At 42.6% G+C, this 19,202-nt stretch overlaps 2 protein-coding genes across 2 annotated transcripts in view; one reads left to right on the top strand and one right to left on the bottom strand.

Moving 5' to 3' along the window:
• Nucleotides 1-669: 669 nt before the first annotated feature.
• Nucleotides 670-8,171, bottom strand: LOC134448763 (uncharacterized; the record flags this gene model as incomplete). Its single annotated transcript, XM_063198420.1, has 2 exons — nt 670-1,359; nt 6,197-8,171. Coding segments are annotated over 2 exons (2,601 nt in total), but the record flags the coding sequence as incomplete, so codon positions are not given.
• A 6,354-nt stretch (nt 8,172-14,525) lies between these two features.
• LOC134448762 (membrane-spanning 4-domains subfamily A member 4A-like) overlaps nt 14,526-19,202 on the top strand; it is a 41,966-nt gene continuing 37,289 nt past the window's right edge. Inside the window, exons 1-3 of the mRNA XM_063198419.1 lie at nt 14,526-14,666; nt 14,785-14,895; nt 17,531-17,587. Of these exons, the coding sequence (XP_063054489.1) occupies nt 14,526-14,666; nt 14,785-14,895; nt 17,531-17,587 (309 nt within the window). The remainder of the gene's footprint in view (nt 14,667-14,784; nt 14,896-17,530; nt 17,588-19,202) is intronic.

Here is a 19,202-nt window from a genome sequence, read left to right as displayed (position 1 = left end):
TTTATATGTAAAAAAAGGAAATAAATAAAGTGTGCGCTTAGTTTATATTTTTAATGGCAATGTGGTATAAATGCTAGCAGAGTTTTATAATCCATGAATATACAGTAGGCCTACATAACATTACATTAGAATACAGTGGGCTGGTTGCCAGTGGAAGGGACATGTGTTTATACATTTGTGAAAGTAGCTTATTTAACCATATTGTTATATACACACTGTATTGTATGTAGTGAGGAGGGGAGAGGGGATGGGGGAATGAAAATGTTTGTTTGAAAGAAAAAAAAAAGGAAATTGAAGCTTTCAATGTTAATTGTACTTTTATATGTGAAATCAATAAACATATCTTTAAAAAAAAAAGAATACAGTGGGCTACATCACAGAACATTACATAACAGTGTAGTACAGTAGAGTAGAGTAGTCTAGAGTACAGAAGAGTACAGTAGAGTAGAGTACAGTACAGTACAGTAGAGTACAGTACAGTAGAGTAGAGTAGAGTAGAGTAGAGTAGAGTACAGTACAGTACAGTAGAGTACAGTACAGTAGAGTAGAGTAGAGTAGAGTAGTCTAGAGTACAGTAGAGTAGAGTACAGTACAGTAGTTCTAACATACACTACTGTGCAACTCAAGACACATCATCAGTGTTGTGACCTGCGATCATTGGGTGTTTCGGGTCTCACAACATACACCCTCACCAGGGGACCCAACCGGGGGTGATCAAGCCCCGGCTTGTGTCTTAAGAGCATTTATTTGTCCACGGATCGCCCCGCTTGATCCACAGCCATCTGGACGCCTTCTCCGCTGCGTCACTGATGTTTCTGATGGCTTTTCTGTTCTGCAGTCCTCTCAGTCCCAGCATCTTCAGCGCCCTGATGAGAGACTGGCCAGCAAAACCTCTGCACCCGACCTCGATGGGGTTGCATCGGGTCTTCCATCCCCTGCTTCGGCATTCACTTGCCAGCTCCTCATACTTGGCCCTCTTCCTCTCAAAAGCCTCCTCCATCCTGTCTTCCCAGGGGACAGTCAACTCCAGCAGGACCACTTGCCTTGTTGTTTCCGACACCAGGACCATGTCTGGCCTGAGTGTGGTCACTGCGATGTTCTCTGGAAATTTGAGCTGTCTCCCTAGGTCAACCTTCAACTGCCAGTCCCTGGCTGTTGCCAGCAGCCCCCCTGGTTGTCTCCTTAGCTGCTGTGGTTTCTCCCCAGCCTTAACAAAGGCGATGGCCTGCCTTGCTGGTTGTTGGTGTTTGCTGGTGGAGATCCCTGTGCTGATGGCCTCTGCAATGACGCGTAGCACTTGGTCATGGCGCCACCGGTAGCGTCCCTCTCCCAGTGCTCTTGGGCAGCAGCTAAGGATATGTTGTAACGCCGCATTATGTAATAACGGTGCAATATGTAATAATGTAACAAATTATTACATAATGTGGTGACAATCGCCGCATTATGTAATAATTTACGCATTTCGTAATACATTTCTTGAACGCATTTCGTAATAACTTTTTTCTCATCTTGTAATAAATTATTACAAAATGCGAAATTTATTACGGAATGCGGCCGCAACTTTTTTTTTTTGATGGAAATGTAATAAGATGGTGCATTATGTAATAATCTATATGGATATGTTTTTTCTGCACTTGGATTCAGTAGGCGCAGCACACACACATAGTCTCAGTGACATGGTATAGTCACTGCCCTCTCTCTCTCTCGTTCTTCTCAGTTCTCAAACTGCTCGAGAGTCGCGAATGATGCGGTTAAAACCGTTAAGAAATAATTTCACAACTTGTTGCGTGCAACGAGTCCAACGAACGTCTAGCACTTTCTGCTACATTACACCAATTTACAGCGACATTAAATAGGCCAGGTCTAAACACTTCACGAGGTGGTGAAAACTAAATTAAATATCTAAATTAAATATCTTGGATAGCCTATATAGACCTAGGCCTAACTAGATTTGTTGCAATACAGATTCATTTTCTAGAGCCAGAAGTGTTCCGCTGGACTGACGAAACCGAACACGATCAAGTTTGCAACTTCTTTCCCTCGTGCGCTGTCCGTCAGCACCACCTGTCATTAGACGTCCGATTAGCTTTCATTACGTGCTGAGGGAAAAACTCCCGCCATTAGGCCTATGTGCTGTTGCACTGTTGTGAGGGATATCACCAAATAATTTAGATAAAAGTCAGAACATTATTTTGGCAATGAAAGGCACACAGGTGGCTGGAAGCTCAAGCAGTCTTCAGTCTGTTCATTTAAGCTTTTGGGTGCTCTTGGATATCGGGGATCAGTTCATGTAGAGAGAAGAGTTCATCCAGGCACTCCAAAATAAGGTGCCCAAACGATAAGTTACATTAAAAAGCCTTTAATGGTACTGGGCTGGGGTTACATTAAAAAGCCGACATGTTTCGACCTCACCAGGTCTTCATCATTGAAAAGAAAGGCCTCCCTTAAATAGTGACATCACCACATGTGACCCATTACGCACTACACACATTTGCGCACACCATAGAAAACAAAGATTAAAAATAGCCTGGGGTAATAAGTGATGCCACAGAAAAAATGACCAGAAGTACAAATAAAAATCACAAAAAACAAGTAAAATCAATATCCTCATTTAGACCAGTATAGCGCATGGCATCCAGTTGGTGTATCCAAAAAGTCTGCCTCTGATTAGGCCTAAGTCTTTTTAGCCTGTCCCCACCCCTCGGAAGAGGTTTGATATGCTCGACGCCCTGTATGCGCAGCAGAGAATCATTTTTACCATGGTATTCATATGTTTCGCCATGGGATAGTCAAAATTGCCCACTCTGATACCATATTTATGTTCTGCTAGCCTATCTCGCATGCGCCTTTTTGTGCGCCCGATATAAAAGAACCCTTCAGCGCGAGGACAAGTTAGGCGGTATATGACAAATGTAGAATTGCAATTAATGAAATCTCTCTGTCCATATTCATTCGTGGTTTTAGTATCCACAAAAGATTTGGCTTGTGTAACATTTGGACAGTGGGGGCAGTTCATACATCTGAGAACTGTCGTAACAAAAAAAGGACGGGACTGCTGCTGGCGATGATGTTTGTTTTTGGTCAATAACGTGTTGCGTTGTAGGGAGCGCGCTTCACTGTATGCGTTTTGGGTGGCTTCCTTGGAATATTCATTAACTAATATTCACTTTCTGGATTTGACGATATATAAAGACGCGGAGGGACAGTTGCACACCACCTTATTCAGAAAGGCGACCTCTCGGAACACCATTCTGAGAGCGGATTCATTCCATCCCCCGCATCTCATTAGAAATATTCCACACGGCCAATTCCAGAGATTAGGCGTATCTGTGATTTCGAAAATGATTTTCACGAGCAGGCCGAGCTGATGGAGAAAAGATTCAGTGATAGAGCCTATCACCCTAAAGCCATCCAAAACGCATACAGTGAAGCGCGCTCCCTTCAACGCAACACGTTATTGACCAAAAAGAAACATCATCGCCACCAGCAGTCTCGTCCTTTTTTTGTTACGACATATAGTACACAAGCGACGCGGATCAGGCAAATTATTAAGAACAATTGGTCCATTATTGAAAGTGATGCGCAACTACGTGAGGTGTTCCCAGAACCACCCATGGTGTCTTTAAAGAGTGCACCCATCCTAGGAGATAAATTAATGCGCTCTCATCTACAGGTGAAAAAGAGAGAAACCTGGCTGCGTAAACCTATTGGCACCTATAGATGTATGAACTGCCCTCACTGCCCAAATGTTACACAAGCCAAATCTTTTGTGGATACTAAAACCACGAGAGAATACGGACAGAGAGATTTCATTAATTGCAATTCTACATTTGTCATATACCGCCTAACTTGTCCTTGCGCTGAAGGGTTGTTTTATATCGGACGCACAAAAAGGCGCATGCGAGATAGGCTAGCAGAACATAAATACCTGTATGCTATCAGAGTGGGCAATTTTGACTATCCCATGGCGAAACATTTCAATGAATATACCATGGTAAAAATGATTCTCTGTTGCGCATACAGGGCGTCGAGCATATCAAACCTCTTCCGAGGGGTGGGGACAGGCTAAAAAGACTTAATCAGAGGCAGACTTTTTGGATACACCAACTGGATGCCATGCGCTATCCTGGTCTAAATGAGGATATTGATTTTACTTGTTTTTTGTGATGCTTATTTGTACTTCTGGTCATTTTTTTCTGTGGCATCACTTATTACCCCAGGCTATTTTTTAATCTTTGTTTTCTCTGGTGTGCGCAAATGTGTTTAGTGCGTAATGGGTCACATGTGGTGATGTCACTATTTAAGGGAGGCCTTTCTTTTCAATGGTGAACGTAGCCCTGATGAAGACCTGGTGAGGTCGAAACATGTCGGCTTTTTAATGTAACCCCAGCCCAGTACCATTAAAGGCTTTTTAATGTAACTTCCCGTTTGGACACCTTATTTTGGAGTGCCTGGATGAACTCTTCTCTCTACATGAACTGATCCCCGATATCCAAGAGCACCCAAAAACTTAAATGAACAGACTGAACAGATTGCCAAAATAATGTTCTGACTTTTATCTAAATTATTTGGTGATATCCCTCACAACAGTGCAACAGCACATGGGCCTAATGGCGAGAGTTTTTCCCTCAGCACGTAATGAAAGCTAATCGGACGTCTGATGACAGGTGGTGCTGACGGACAGCGCATGAGGGAAAGAAGTTGCAAACTTGATCGTGTTCGGTTTCGTCAGTCCAACGGAACACTTCTGGCTATAGAAAATGAATCTGTATTGCAACAAATCTAGTTAGGCCTAGGTCTATATAGGCTATTCAAGATATTTAATTTAGACAGAATCCTTTCAAGCCGTGCAGCATCAACGTGGTCATATAGCCTACTGTCTGCACTTGTTCCGTTGCCTGCTTCATAGCAGAGAAGGAATGGCTTGCTGTTGTTGAGGATTTGTAACGTGGATTATCGAAACTGAAGACTTGATTTCTTTTATTGATACCTTTTTGTTTGGTATAATTACGGACAATGCAAATAACTGATTTTTGTGACGTTCGGACATTTTTGGAAGGAATATAATCGAATTAGTCCCGCCGCTTGGGTTATTGTTTTTCGCGTGCATGTGGATGAGCATAGGCTATTGAATTTGATTGCAGCCTAATAGGCCTACTGAACAGTGGACTGAAATTGAAAATATGACAAAGAGTGGCATTTTTCTCGGGTGCTATGACTTCTTGCTTTGCAAGAAGACAGTCTCCTCACTCCACGGGCAAAAAGCACCATGGTCAGACCCTGGCGCGCATGTAGGCAGACATGAAAGACTCACTACTCCACGGGCAAATATCGGGAAAAATTAAGCACCACCAGCATGGACAGCTCCCCACGAGTCACTTATAATGGTTGGTCTTTTCCTGGGATTTGATTCATGTTGTTTGGGGGAAAATATTAAAATAGCCTTTGTAATGTTAAGAATATTTCCAAAGAGCCAAGATGGGGCTTAAGATCAATATGGGCCAGGTTTGTCTCCGTGCGTACACACACACACACACACACACACACACACACACACACACACACACACACTCTCTCTCTCTCTCTCTCTCTCTCTCTCTCTCTCTCTCTCTCTCTCTCTCTCTCTCTCTCTCTCTCGCCACAGACCCACGCAAGTGCAAGACAAGTTTTCACCTCCTCGTGAAGTGTTTAGACCTGGCCTATTTAATGTCGCTGTAAATTGGTGTAATGTAGCAGAAAGTGCGAGACATTCGTTGGACTCGTTGCACGCAACAAGTTGTGAAATTATTTCTTAACGGTTTTAACCGCATCATTCGCGACTCTCGAGCAGTTTGAGAACTGAGAAGAATGAGAGAGAGAGAGGGCAGTGACTATACCATGTCACTGAGACTATGTATGTGTGCTGCGCCTACTGAATCCAAGTGCAGAAAAAACATATCCATATAGATTATTACATAATGCACCATGTTATTACATTTCCATCAAAAAAAAAAGTTGCGGCCGCATTCCGTAATAAATTTCGCATTTTGTAATAATTTATTACAAGATGAGAAAAAAGTTATTACGAAATGCGTTCAAGAAATGTATTACGAAATGCGTAAATTATTACACAATGCGGCGATTGTCACCACATTATGTAATAATTTGTTACATTATTACATATTGCACCGTTATTACATAATGCGGCGTTACATATGTTCCAGTGTTCCTGCTTTCTGGCAGAGAGGGCACAGTGGATTCTCAGCCAAGCCCCAACGGTGGAGGTTGGATGGGCTTGGGAGTACATCATAGACGGACTGGATGAGGAATTTGATCCGGTGTGGCTCGGATCGCCATAACTCTGACCACGAAACCTTCCGAGCCGCTGCCTCCTCCCAGCGAGTCCACGCCCCCTGCTGCCGCATCCCTACCATCCTACTGCAGCGGGCTTCCTCCACACCTGCCCGGACCTCCTCCTGGATCAGCTGACGCCTTTCCTTCCCCTTGGCCTTGTTGTAGGAGGGTCTAGGGTTGCTTCCCAGTCCTGCCCGCCCTGATGCCACTGTTCCCACCAGCTCACTGTGCCGCAAGCGGGACTCAGCCTGGTTGACTGCCTCTTGAGCACACCACTTCCTGCCAGTCCTGACTTCTATGCCAGCCGAGGAGACTTTGATGTCCCTGGAGTCCCTATACAGCAGCACCTCTCTTGCTCGGGTCACCATGAACTCCTCCGTCAAACTGCTGAAGGGTAGCTCAAGCTTGTTGTTCCTCCCGTACAAGGCGACACTGCTGAGGCTTCGTGGTAGGCCCAGCCACTTCCGCAGGAAAGAGCTGACCTTCCTCTCGAAGCACTCGACGGTGGTGATTGGCACGTTGTAAACAAGCAGTGGCCAGAGCAGTCGAGGCAGGATACCATGCTGGTAAAGCCAGGCTTTAAACTTGCCTGGTAACCCTGACTTATCCACTGCTGTCAGCCAGGTTCCCAACTCCTCCGTTGTTGCTTGGAGTGCTGCAGTGTCCCTCAAGGTGCAGTCATAGATCTTGCCTAGACTCTTGACTGGCTTCTCTCCCACAGATGGAATTTGGGTGTCTCCTATTGAGAAGCGGAACTTCTCTGAAACCTTCCCCTTTTTCACCACCAGGGACCTGGACTTGGCTGGCTTGAAGTTCATCCGGGCCCAGTTGATGAGATGTTCTAGGCCTTGGAGGATCCATCTACAGCCCGGGACAGATGTTGTAGTCACCGTCAGGTCATCCATAAATGCTCGGATGGGAGGCTGACGCATACCAGAGTTGGTGAGTGGTCCTCTGCATTCTACCTCTGCTGACTTCACCAGCATATTCATGGCCAAAGAAAACAATACCACAGAAATGGTGCATCCTGTGATAATGCCTTTCTCCAGCCGATGAAATGCAGATGTTACGGCTCCAGAAGTGACTCTCAGACTGAAGCAGCTGTAATAGTCCAGTATGAGGTCTTTGATCTTGCCTGGAACGTGGTGTCGGTCGAGCGAGGTTTCCACCAGCTTGTGTGGCATGGACCCGTAGGCATTGGCCAGGTCAAGCCAAAGGACTGCCAGATCTCCTTTGCCTTCTCGTGCCTCCCGGATCAGCTGGGTAACGACTCCTGTATGCTCGATGCATCCTGGGACCTTCGGGACTCCTCCCTTCTGCACAGAGGTGTCGATATAAGTGTTCCTCAGGAGGAACTCCATCAAGCGCCGGGCAACAATACTGAAGAATATCTTGCCCTCGACACTGAGGAGTGAGATGATCCTGAATTGCTCGATGGTACTTGAGCTCTCCTCCTTTGGAATCCAGACCCCCTCTGCGTGTCTCCACTGCTGTGCCACCTTCCCCCTTCTCCAGATGACCCTGAGGATTGTCCATAGTCGCCTCAAGAGTCTGGGGCATCTCTTGTAAACAACATATGGCACTCCGCTGGGGCCTGGTGCTGAATTTGATCTTGCTGCCTTGACAACCTCCTCAACTTCTTTGAAAGTTGGCTCCTTCGTGTTGAAAGCTGAGGTGGGTATTGGCGGTGTTATCAAGGTTCTGCATGGCCCAAGCTCTTCCTCTCTTGCATCGTCACTGTAGGTGGCATTGAGGTATGTATTGACCTCCTCTTCAGTGCAGGCAAGATGGCCACTTCTCTTTTGACCAAGGATCTTCTTGGTGAACCCAAAGGGATTTGAGTAGAGTACAGTAGAGTAGAGTAGAGTACAGTAGAGTAGAGTACTGGAGTACAGTAGAGTACAGTAGGGTATAGTAAAGTACAGTAGACTTGAGTAGAGTAGGCCTACAGTAGAGTAGAGTTGAGTACTAGAGTACAGTACAGTACAGTGCAGTACAGGTAAGGGATAATTGACGACACGGTGTGCATTATTTTTCCTGTTAGACGTAGTCAATTATCCCGCTTATACCACGGTTGCCACACTGTCTGGAAGTTATTTTAGGCATTATTTCGATGCTTTAATGGCTAAAACAAAGGTTTTCTGTAGAACTACTTCCTTCCGCCACAAGAAGCTTTGTTTCATAACTTTCTGGCGAATTGCCGTTACGAATTCTAAATTTAAGGTTGCTATGGCCAGGACACCGTCGTTAGTTCTATCGCATTCGGTTGTCAAGTCAAGAGCCAGTCGTTAATTCTATCGCATTTGGTTTTCAAGTCAGTCGCCTCAATGTTCTACCCATCCGATATATGGGCGCGTCTGACTTGCCCACAAGATTGCCTACAGTTGGCATGATTCCTACAAATGTACAGATCTCAATAGAGTAAAAAAATACCCCGAGTATCTTGGCGACATTCTAAATGCCTCGCCTCGCCATTAACATTATCAAACCAGGCACCTCGTCAATCTGCTCTCCTCCCATAGGAAACTCCCCTTGATTTATTTTCCACTGCGTTCCCATTGTTAGGCCTATTGATCCGAAAATATCCCATACTTTTCACAAGTTACGCTGCTGTCTCAACTGATAAACGCTACAACCACAGGAAACATCTCCTCGTGGGGAAGAAACGCCCACGTGAAACGGGCGTCCCTTTGCGCAGGGAATCTCTCTCTCTCTCTCTCTCTCTCTCTCTCTCTCTCTCTCTATCACAAAGTTGACAGAGTGATGGTCAGCTGGGAGAAATAAACATGTTTGAAATTTTTTTAGGCCTACTAAGATTTGGTGTTTCCAGACGCGCGATGCGACATGTGTCATTTCAGGGAGTCATGCTTGCCACTTTTTTGTGTGTAATTTATGAACGTGCGTGCCTTGGCGCATTGATACACTGGGGTTATGCGGTCAGAAAAATGACCTAATAGTGGGACTACTTCAGGTGAGCATCTATAGACAGTTAATCAACACCCAATTTAGCGCGTCACAATGGGAGATTTCAGACTGCCGTGGTATAATAGAGTATAGTAGTACAGTACAATGCATATGAACCCTATTTGCTATTGTACTCTTTAAACAGATGTAGAGAATATACTTGTACCACCGCTAGCTTTTTAATGCCTACACTGATATTTAGACCTTGATAACCTACAATGTTTATGCTGTAGTGATGAGTTAACTGCCTTAGCATTGCGAATCTATGCTTTCTAATTACATTGAATGAATATGTTATAACAAGCAAGGTGAAAGCCTCACAGTAATCACACCGCTGCCTAATCACACCACCACATAGCATCATCATGCACATTATTATTATTATTATTATATCAACATTAGCCTATTAATATTTCAACATACTGTATTTCTGTGTGTATTTCAAGCCAGGGTTGCAGGTTGTGGCAGACGTATTCGTCCAATCTGTCATCTAACATCGTTGTATAAATGATCTACCAACTATTGGTGACTTAAATGAGGTTGGAATAAGTTCATGTGGATGTTGTCATTTTATTTGTGGGTCTCTGTGGGCTAGTATAATCATTAGTGGTGTCAACAATGATCGATTCGGCGATCCAATCCAATGCGGGAGATGGACGATCCAGGATCAATGCGGCAAGTTCCAGGATCGATGCGGCAATTTTTTTGTTTTTTGTTGTGACATGTCCCTACCAATATTTTAGGGATATAAAATTGTCCCTACCAATTTTTGTCATATTATTTTAATGTAGGCCTATCGAAAATCTACATTGATTAGTTTATATTTCAATATAGCTAATTACAAAGTGGTAGCATTAATTTAAAAAACATTTTAAACTGGTTGTTCTTTATGACATGAGAGATAATCACTATTTATTCGGAGCTATGACGAATAAAGGGCCGTACACACACGTCGCTGCTAGTTACTCGCTCAGCGGATGAAGTCAATGGAATGTCTACGTGTTCCAGCGAGTCTCGCTGGCGAGTAGGCGAGGAGAGTACAAGCGATGCGATGTGGGCGGGTTCCGAGATAAACTTATTTTATCTTCGAGCGACGCGAGTTAAGCGAGTAACCAATTGGAATGCAGGATACAGATTATTGACAGGTGACGTTGCCCCTGTGGTGTTCTGACCACCCAACTTCTGCACGCCATCACACTTTGAAGTGTTGAGGAAAATACATCCAATACAGTGTACACCATCAAAGGCTCATATGCATGGTTGTGCACAGCACACGATCAACGTAAAACAGCGTAGGCCTACATTTTGTTTCGTACGGACGTTATTGGCGCGGACAGCGGGAACCATGACAACCAGTAAACAAAATCACACAGAGCGAGTGGCAAGTAGGCGAGTGAGCAAGTAGCGAGTAAATAGCAGCGACGTGTGTGTACGGCCCTTAACGACCCATGTTGCCGCTTGCAACAGAGTGATGGGACATTAGACGGTGGGGGGTGAAGTTGTCCCTACCAAAGCTCAGACGAAACCTACGCCCTTGGATATTGGCCATACATTTGACATTCAGATTTGACATTTCAGATCTATCAAAATTTGATAGAGCTGAGTGTTAATGCCTCTGTGAGAGCTGATGTGTATTTGGCAGATGTCATACACTGTTGTGCCATCTGCATACATTACAACATTGTCATCTTTTATAGTAAATGGAAGGTCATTGGTGAAGATGGAGAACATTAACGGGCCCAAACAACTTCCTTGTGGTACCCCGCATTTAACCTCTACTTACGGTTGCCACATTTCAGTGGTAATGAATCTGGACACATTGATGCGCGAGCACGAATCATTAATGATATGTGTTTATTTCAATGGGTTAATATGAAGCTGTGCATCATAAAAAATCGGGACAGTCCAGGAATTTACCCGGACAGACCATAAAAACCGGGACAATCCAGGAAAAACCTGGACATGTGGCAACACTACCTCTACTACTCCATCAGGCAACGTAAAAACTAGAGATGCACCAGATCCTTATTTTTAGGATCCTACCGGATACCGGATCCACTGCTTAAGATCCTGCCGGACGTGGACCCTGTGAGAAACCCTATTATCCTGCCGGATCCGGAACCAGATCCTGAATCCAGTGCATCTCTACCTTTTAACAGCTCCTGATAACAGGTGATTGAGAGAATGAGGAAAGACTAACAAGAATGCTAACTAACTGAAGCACATTGGGCTGTTGTTGTTGTCCTCTCATATACATACTGTTTCCATGCATCATATTGACTACATGCACACATTGCTTCACTGCATTACTGAGGTGAAACAGGTTTGGCCTAACAGGTTTTCACAGATGAAAGAGATTGCAACAAAGCAACTGAGCACATATTTTATGTAGCCGTGTGTGTGTGCGTGTGCATGTGTGGCTGTGTGTGTGTGTGTGTGTGTGCGCGTGCGTGCGTGTGTGTGTGGCACTAGGCCTCTCTGCCACAAGCTTGGCTGCACTGGCCAGAAGGCGTACAGGGCAGTTGACTAGTGGACTGGTGATGATTTTGGCCTGCTCCTCCCCTCAATGTAGTGGCATCAGTCCCCAGTGGACTGGTGATGATTTTGGCCTGCTCCTCCCCTCAATGTAGTGGCATCAGTCCCCAGTGGACTGGTGATGATTTTGGCCTGCTCCTCCCTCAATGTAGTGGTATCAGTCCCCAGTGGACTGGTGATGATTTTGGCCTGCTCCTCCCCTCAATGTAGTGGCATCAGTCCCCAGTGGACTGGTGATGATTTTGGCCTGCTCCTCCCTCAATGTAGTGGCATCAGTCCTTATTCCGCAACAGCAGACCTCTCTGAGTCAGATGTAGCCCCTTAATGCACGCCGTACCTCCAGTGGCACGCTGTAATAGTCAATAAATTCAGCAGTGCTCATTTAACACTTAGAGAGTTGATTTAACATCATTTGGACTTAAATGAACTCTATAAGTTTTGAATTAACACCGCAACATTTACTGTGTAGTCATTGAAAGGATAACTACCATAGTGCTACACCACTATGACATGACACAGGGCCTTTAGTAATGCACCAAGACTTGGTCATTGCCATTCTGGTAACAACAAATGTATAACGCTTAAGAGGGCTGTTAAAAATAGTTCACAATAGATGACTTAAAATCTTGCAACAGACTTCATTGTCTCTCTCAATGCCTGGCGGACCGGTCTTGGCTGAAAACGCCCGGCCTGAATTTGTGTCCCAGCTCAGCCCAGTTCAGGAGTGTTTTTCCACTGTGGTCTACAGTTAAAGGATTCACTTCTCACTACAGGCATGCCATTTACAACAAAAAAGTGTAAATCGTATAAGTATTCCTGAAAATGTTCAAAAGTGTCATTCTTTTAGTGTTCTAGCTTTTTCACATACCAAGATTTTAATAATAAATGGTACTGGCATGATGGTATGGTATGATATGCTCATATCTGCACTACACCCTCAGACCACTTTGTATACCTTTTGCAACTTGCATGAGTTTTACTGAAACCAGCGTGTATATGTCACCTCAGTAACCACATTGACATATTTTCCATGAAGTGGACAGGAAACACAGTCTGACATTTACTACCCTATAGATATGTGCCCGCCACACGGGCACACTGAAATCTCATACGTGTGGAACTGGATCTGTACATTAGTAGCAAGGCACGACAAAACAGTTCATTCTGACTTGGTGGTGAACAACTGTCACAAGGTAAGTTAGAGCAGTTTGTCCTCTTGATTGTAATTAGAGCTCATTGTTTTCCAGAGGTGCCACAAAAGGCCTAGCCTATATTATGTAATGACACATCTGGCATGTAATCATTACTTCATATAGTCCTCTGCATTTTCTTCTTCATGAAAGTTCCTGTAAGACTAGAACATCTTCAAATTATATTGACCAATACTGGGGGCCAACACCCGTTGACAGAAACATGTAACCAGTCTGTGTCAATGAGTTTAACCCATAGCCCAATAATGTTTGTGGTCCAAAAATGTGGGTGATTTGATACACTTTGTGCAAATTCACCCTTGCAAATGGTGGTTCATTTCATCTTGGGAATGCTATTCCACTTATTGGTCATTTAAAATTCCCTATCATTTCTTTGCATTTTCTTTGCAAACTATTGTCTCTCTCCCTAAATTTGTCACTACCGAAACACTGTGACATTAGAAAAATATACAATACTCTGATTTTTATTGTCGTTGATCTACTAAATGTATGTTTGGGGTTTTTTAACACTGGTGTCTTGGTAACAATCATTTGAAAATACTTTAAAGGTGCCGATGCACATTCCAGATTCAATGACATATTCGTTGAAATATTTATTTAATTTAAAAAACAAAAAAAATGCTTTCAGAATATAGAGACACTATATTATTGGATTAAATCTGTGATCGGTAGTGATCTTCTTAAAGGATAACTGATGATTTTCAAACTTGCGCCTGCATTTACTGTATACTTCAAATGGACATGGCAAATCAACTCATATTATGAGCATAAGTGTAAAAGGTTTCAGTGATGACGTGAAAATCTGGGACAGCATTTGTTTTGCAAAAAAAAAAAAAAAAAAATCAAATTCTATAGTGGGGACAACCACCACTCACATATCATATAAATAATATTTTCCATACTAAAGAAGCTACATCTAAATTACTTTGGGACTTAATTGCCCAATATATATATTTAAATAATCTTCTATGTAACAAATTGTATTTTTGTTTCCAGCACTGCAATTTGCATGATTTTTGTAGAATTACCGTGTCGTACCGTGCCGTGTTTGCTGTCTATAAAGAATATATATATATATATATATTATTTAAATAATCTTCTAGGCTATGATATAATAATCTTCTAGGCTATGATTTCTAACAGAAGTGTGTGTTTTTGCAGTGTTAGTGGCAAGGAGGATGTGTCGTTGATGAGAATGGTACAAAATGTTCATGCCATGATATAACATAAACAGTATTTACAGGTTGTTAATACAATCAAACAATAGACTGTCATTCTGAAATTCTTTTCATCATGAGAGGAAAAGGACGGAATTGACATGGTGTTCATAATATTACATCGTCCTATGATATGGTAATTATCCTACACTGAATGTAAGATGTGTCAACATGGGAAACTTGCCATTGCAAAGCGGCCATTTTAGAGCAGGCTATTCACATTTTCCATCTGCTTTTGTGTCACTTTCCAGCTACGTATTCTGCAATGGCCGCCGTAGTTGCTCCTGCTGGGGGATTTACTGTTGTGACTCATACGTACCCACAACATGCACAGCAGCCAACTAGTGGAACTGCACCAACCGTCGACCATCATAAATTCCTCATTGGAAAACCAATGGCCCTGGGGGTATGTACAACACAGTAACCAGTCTAGTCATTCCAGAGTGAACCAGGATCACACTATGTCAACCTTTCTGAGATAATAATTAAATGTTAACATGGCCCTCTGTTTGCTTTTATTTCAGACGGTTCAAATAATGATCGGTGTGGTTGTACTGCTGTTTGGAGTTGTGAATGCATGTTATGCCATGACTATTTCCATCTTCTCTGGTGTCATGTTCTGGGGAGCAATCATTGTGAGTTTTATTCAACATGCCTTTCTGTCTTTACACTTCAAGCTAGGGTTGGGCGATATATAACCTGGTCGAAAGCCGACTGTTGACTTCGGGATGGTCTGATGTTACTCTGCCATTTAAATTCATTGCCGAATACTTTATTAGCATGGCTGTTACAATATAGGCTGCATTTGAATCAGGAAAGGTCCTTCCAGTGAGCTAACTGGACATTGAGTCATCAAGTGTAATTCCAAATGAAAAATTGCTATATTTCCTCCCTTGGCAGTTCGTTGCATTTGTGGGCATAGCAGGGATATGTTGAGGGCAACATCAGATGCTGACTTGGTGCCGTCTAAGGGCCTTCAAACATCGGCTCCGCCAAAGTGTGGAGCACTGCTCCCCCAAAGTTCGATTCCATTGTTGTCAATACAACCCCGCACACCGGCGCCGACGTCCACGGACATTCGTGGATGTCGGTAAGCGATTAGAGGCAAGTTCTATTTTGTCGGAGTCGCCCATTGATTATCCATGCTATGTTCGTGTGAAATTGGGTTTGGGGGTCAGAATTGAGTCGGAAGCGAAAGTGCTCCGCAGTGCTGTCGGAGCCAATGTGTAGAGGCCCAGGCCCTTATACCCAAAATGCTGTGCACCACCTCCCTCTCAACAGGGAAACAAACATGGCTGCCACCCAAGTTACTACCTTAAAATGCTCTTTATTCTGACACTTATGTATGTAGATATTGAGAATCGAAGGATAAATCAACACTGTAGTATCTATATGCGGTCGCTAGATCTATTTATAGCCTATTTTACGATTCCACCGTCTGGCAGCCATTCACTGCTCAAATAGCCTGCGTAAGCTAAACACTAACATGATGAACGTAACTCCCGCCGCCATAGAATCGCCATGACATCAAATGCAGCGCACTCGCCACTCGTCGCCATTCGTCACGACCGCCTCATCACCTAACCTACGTATCTGATCAGAGAACTGTTTATGTAGGGGGGAGTCATCGAGTCACTGTGAATGTAGTGTGAATATAGGGACGGGCATTGGAAATTACCCAAGGCTATAAATGCTATGATGCTATTCTGTTGGGCTTGCATAGCCTACATAATGTGTATCTGTCCCTATGAAATAAACCAAACTGAACTGAACTGAATAGTGTTACCTTAACCGATCAGTAACGGACTTCGTGGGTGAGTTCTGCGTCACCCCTCTCAACTGTTTGCTGATTGGCTAAACAGTGAGCGAACCGAGCTAGGAGGGTTTTGCCAGACTAGGTGCGGAACCAAAATCTTTGGGTGGAGTACATAGGATGGCGTCGCCAGGCTAGGCAATATATGGCCTATAATGTATTTTGTGTAGCATATGTAGACAATAGACCAGGGTTGGTGATAGGCATAGGCAGACAAGGCGGTATGGCGCCAAATGTCTTGTGGGCATCAAACAACCTGTACAAAAGTCCCACAAAATTAGAACACCAAACAAAATAAAACATTCAACTTAACATTGAAAATGATTATTCATGGGCAATCGGTACATGTAGGTAATGAATAAAATGTGCTCGATAAAATGTACAATGCTATTCTTACAGATGCCAATTCTTAAATTGTAGTAGTAGCAGAGAGGCAGTCAAGGATTAGAATTAAAAGAATATTTGGTAGTAGTACGTAGTACTATTAGTAGTAGTAATAGTAGTAGTAGTAGTAGTAGTACGTAGTAGTAGTAGTAGTAGTAGTAGTAGGTCTAGTAGTAAGTGTGCAACCTGCATCAAACTGACTAGAACCGACCCTGCGATATACGATATATACATACATATACAATATATTGGTGTTATGCCAATTAGGCCTTCACCATACCAGTTCAAGGTACTGTATCTAGGTATGCAGATATAACCAAAAAACCTTTGGAGTAATTTATATCACAAAGTTATCTCCCACACACCGCGCTCTTCAGCCTAGTTGGTGCGTCTCTGAAGTCATCAAGTAACAAAGGGAATAGATCACACTCACTCCTCCTACCGAGATGCTCCACCGAAAGGTTTAGAAGATCTTTTATTCCTGCAGCTATCAGAATTTTTGACAACAGCTGCTGAGTGACTTTTTAATGTTTTATAATGTTGTTGAGATTCTTTGTGTGTTTTTATGATGGACTGTTTTTATTTTATTTTATTTTATTTTTTTATTTATTTCTTAGCTCTTATTTATTATGTATTTGTCCTGTCTTCCTGTTATGTGTTGTGTGTATGACCAGGTGACCTCTCTCTCTCTCTCTCTCTCTCTCTCTCTCTCTCTCTCTCTCTCTCTCTCTCTCTCTCTCTCTCTCTCTCTCTCTCTCTCTCTCATCTTTCTTTTTCTTTTTCGTTTTCTTCACACATTGCAAGGCAACACTGATGAAGGCTCTTGCAGCCGAAACGTCTGACCCAGCAATGGATAAATAAAAAGAAAAAGAAAAAAGAAAAAGAAGAGTGTGATCTTACCTATTCCCTTTATTGCCAAATTTATATCACAAAGGCCTATGGTATATGCCATCTATATGCCCTGTTTTAAAATCTCCAGATAGAAAGAATACGGTTTCTATTTCTATAGTGTGTCTATTCATTCTGTTCAGTTTTGATAATAAATTAAAATGATGTTCTGTTTTTCATTTCAGTACATGGTCGCAGGTGGACTTACTGTAGGAGCCAGTAAGTCCCCGAATTTGTGCTTGGTGAGTATAGAAGACGGTCTAACCCTACTATTTCAATTTCTAATAATATTATATGTGTACAATAGAAGTTTCGAGAACCCTTTATATGTTTATAAAGCATTAATAACACTTAGAAGATAATGAACAAAGGAGGAACAAAACATTATATTATTTTTTTAAAGGACTGAGAAATGTTATGTTTATCTTTATCAAACATTTACAAAGTATTTGTAAATGAATACAAATACTCTGTTATAAGGTTAGTAGAATCTTGAACATATTACTTGTAGATATTTTATACAGCATGAATGGAATTTAGTTAATAATAAAACAAATGTGTTAATGTTTTGTTTATCATTAGTTAAGTCTTTACAAGCAGACACTATTACAAAGTGTTACTGAAGCCTCTATACATACAGTATGTTTACTGTTTCATATTTTTTATTCGTTTTAATTGTACATTAAAATACATTTTAAATATAATCAATAAACTATTGGTGGTCTTTGGCAATTAACATGATAATGACTTCATACTACTGTGGCTGATCTGGGGTAGATTTCTCAAAGGCGAAGTAGCTAGTCGGTTAGCAACTTTGCAGAGTAGATACTATAAAAGTTGCTAACTCCTGTGTCTCGAACGTTAGCACACGAAGTAACTACTGCTTGGAGTAATGTGCACTCTGAAGTAGTGGTGACTTTGAAAGTGAGGCGCCTCCTATCCGTATCTCGACAGTGAAGTTGAAGTACAGCTGGAGTAGATCCATTGAGTCCAGACATCACCTCAGCCACCCCAAGTAACACACAGCGCTAGTCTACTTCAGAGTGTGACTCCACCCATTAGCTAAACTTGTAGTACATATTTGACCACAAATGTGTCAATATCTTTTAATCCTGTGGTGCAAAAGCGATGAAAATCAATCGACATGCACACAAAGTGATGATACAGCTGCGAGAGTGTTCAGAACACAAATTCACGTCATGTCATTTGTTCGTGAAAAAAAACCGTCATATCCTTGGAATCTGATGAATCCCACACTAATAATATACTTTTAGCTGTATACCGATTGAATTGCGTCTCATTTCGATGTGTAATTTGTGAAATATTTAGATTAGAAAGTATTGGTTACTCCCGGAAATGCACTGGCTTACGTGTCAAGTACTTAAATTTTTTTAGCGCGAATTTCATTTCATAGCCTAGGGGTATTTACGCTTGCCTATCAATGGGAAGACGCGAGCCACGCGGGTTCGAAACCAGTGTGCAGCATGTTGACAACATCTCGTGAAATCGTGTTTTGGACCCTACAGTGTAACACATTTTCCCTTGGCTGCACGTGTGTGTTGGTAATGCACAACATGAATTATCTATTATCATGTGGATTCGAACCTGCGTGGCTTCTGTTTTCCCATTGGGATGCAAGCGTGAATACCACTAGGCTATGTAATGAAATACGAGTCAAAATTTATTTGGGATATCACACTTCAACAGATGATTTTCTGGGAGTAACCACAACTTTATTGTCCAAATATTTTACAAATTACACCTCGGAATGAAACGAAATCCAATCGGCATGCAGATAATACTGCATTATTGGTGCGGACGGTGTCAGATTGTAATGCCACGGCCATGTTTTTTCAC

This window comes from Engraulis encrasicolus, chromosome 5, assembly GCF_034702125.1.
Source record: "Engraulis encrasicolus isolate BLACKSEA-1 chromosome 5, IST_EnEncr_1.0, whole genome shotgun sequence".
NCBI classification, from domain to species: Eukaryota; Metazoa; Chordata; class Actinopteri; order Clupeiformes; family Engraulidae; genus Engraulis; species Engraulis encrasicolus.
This window is presented reverse-complemented; position numbering and strand designations above follow the sequence as displayed.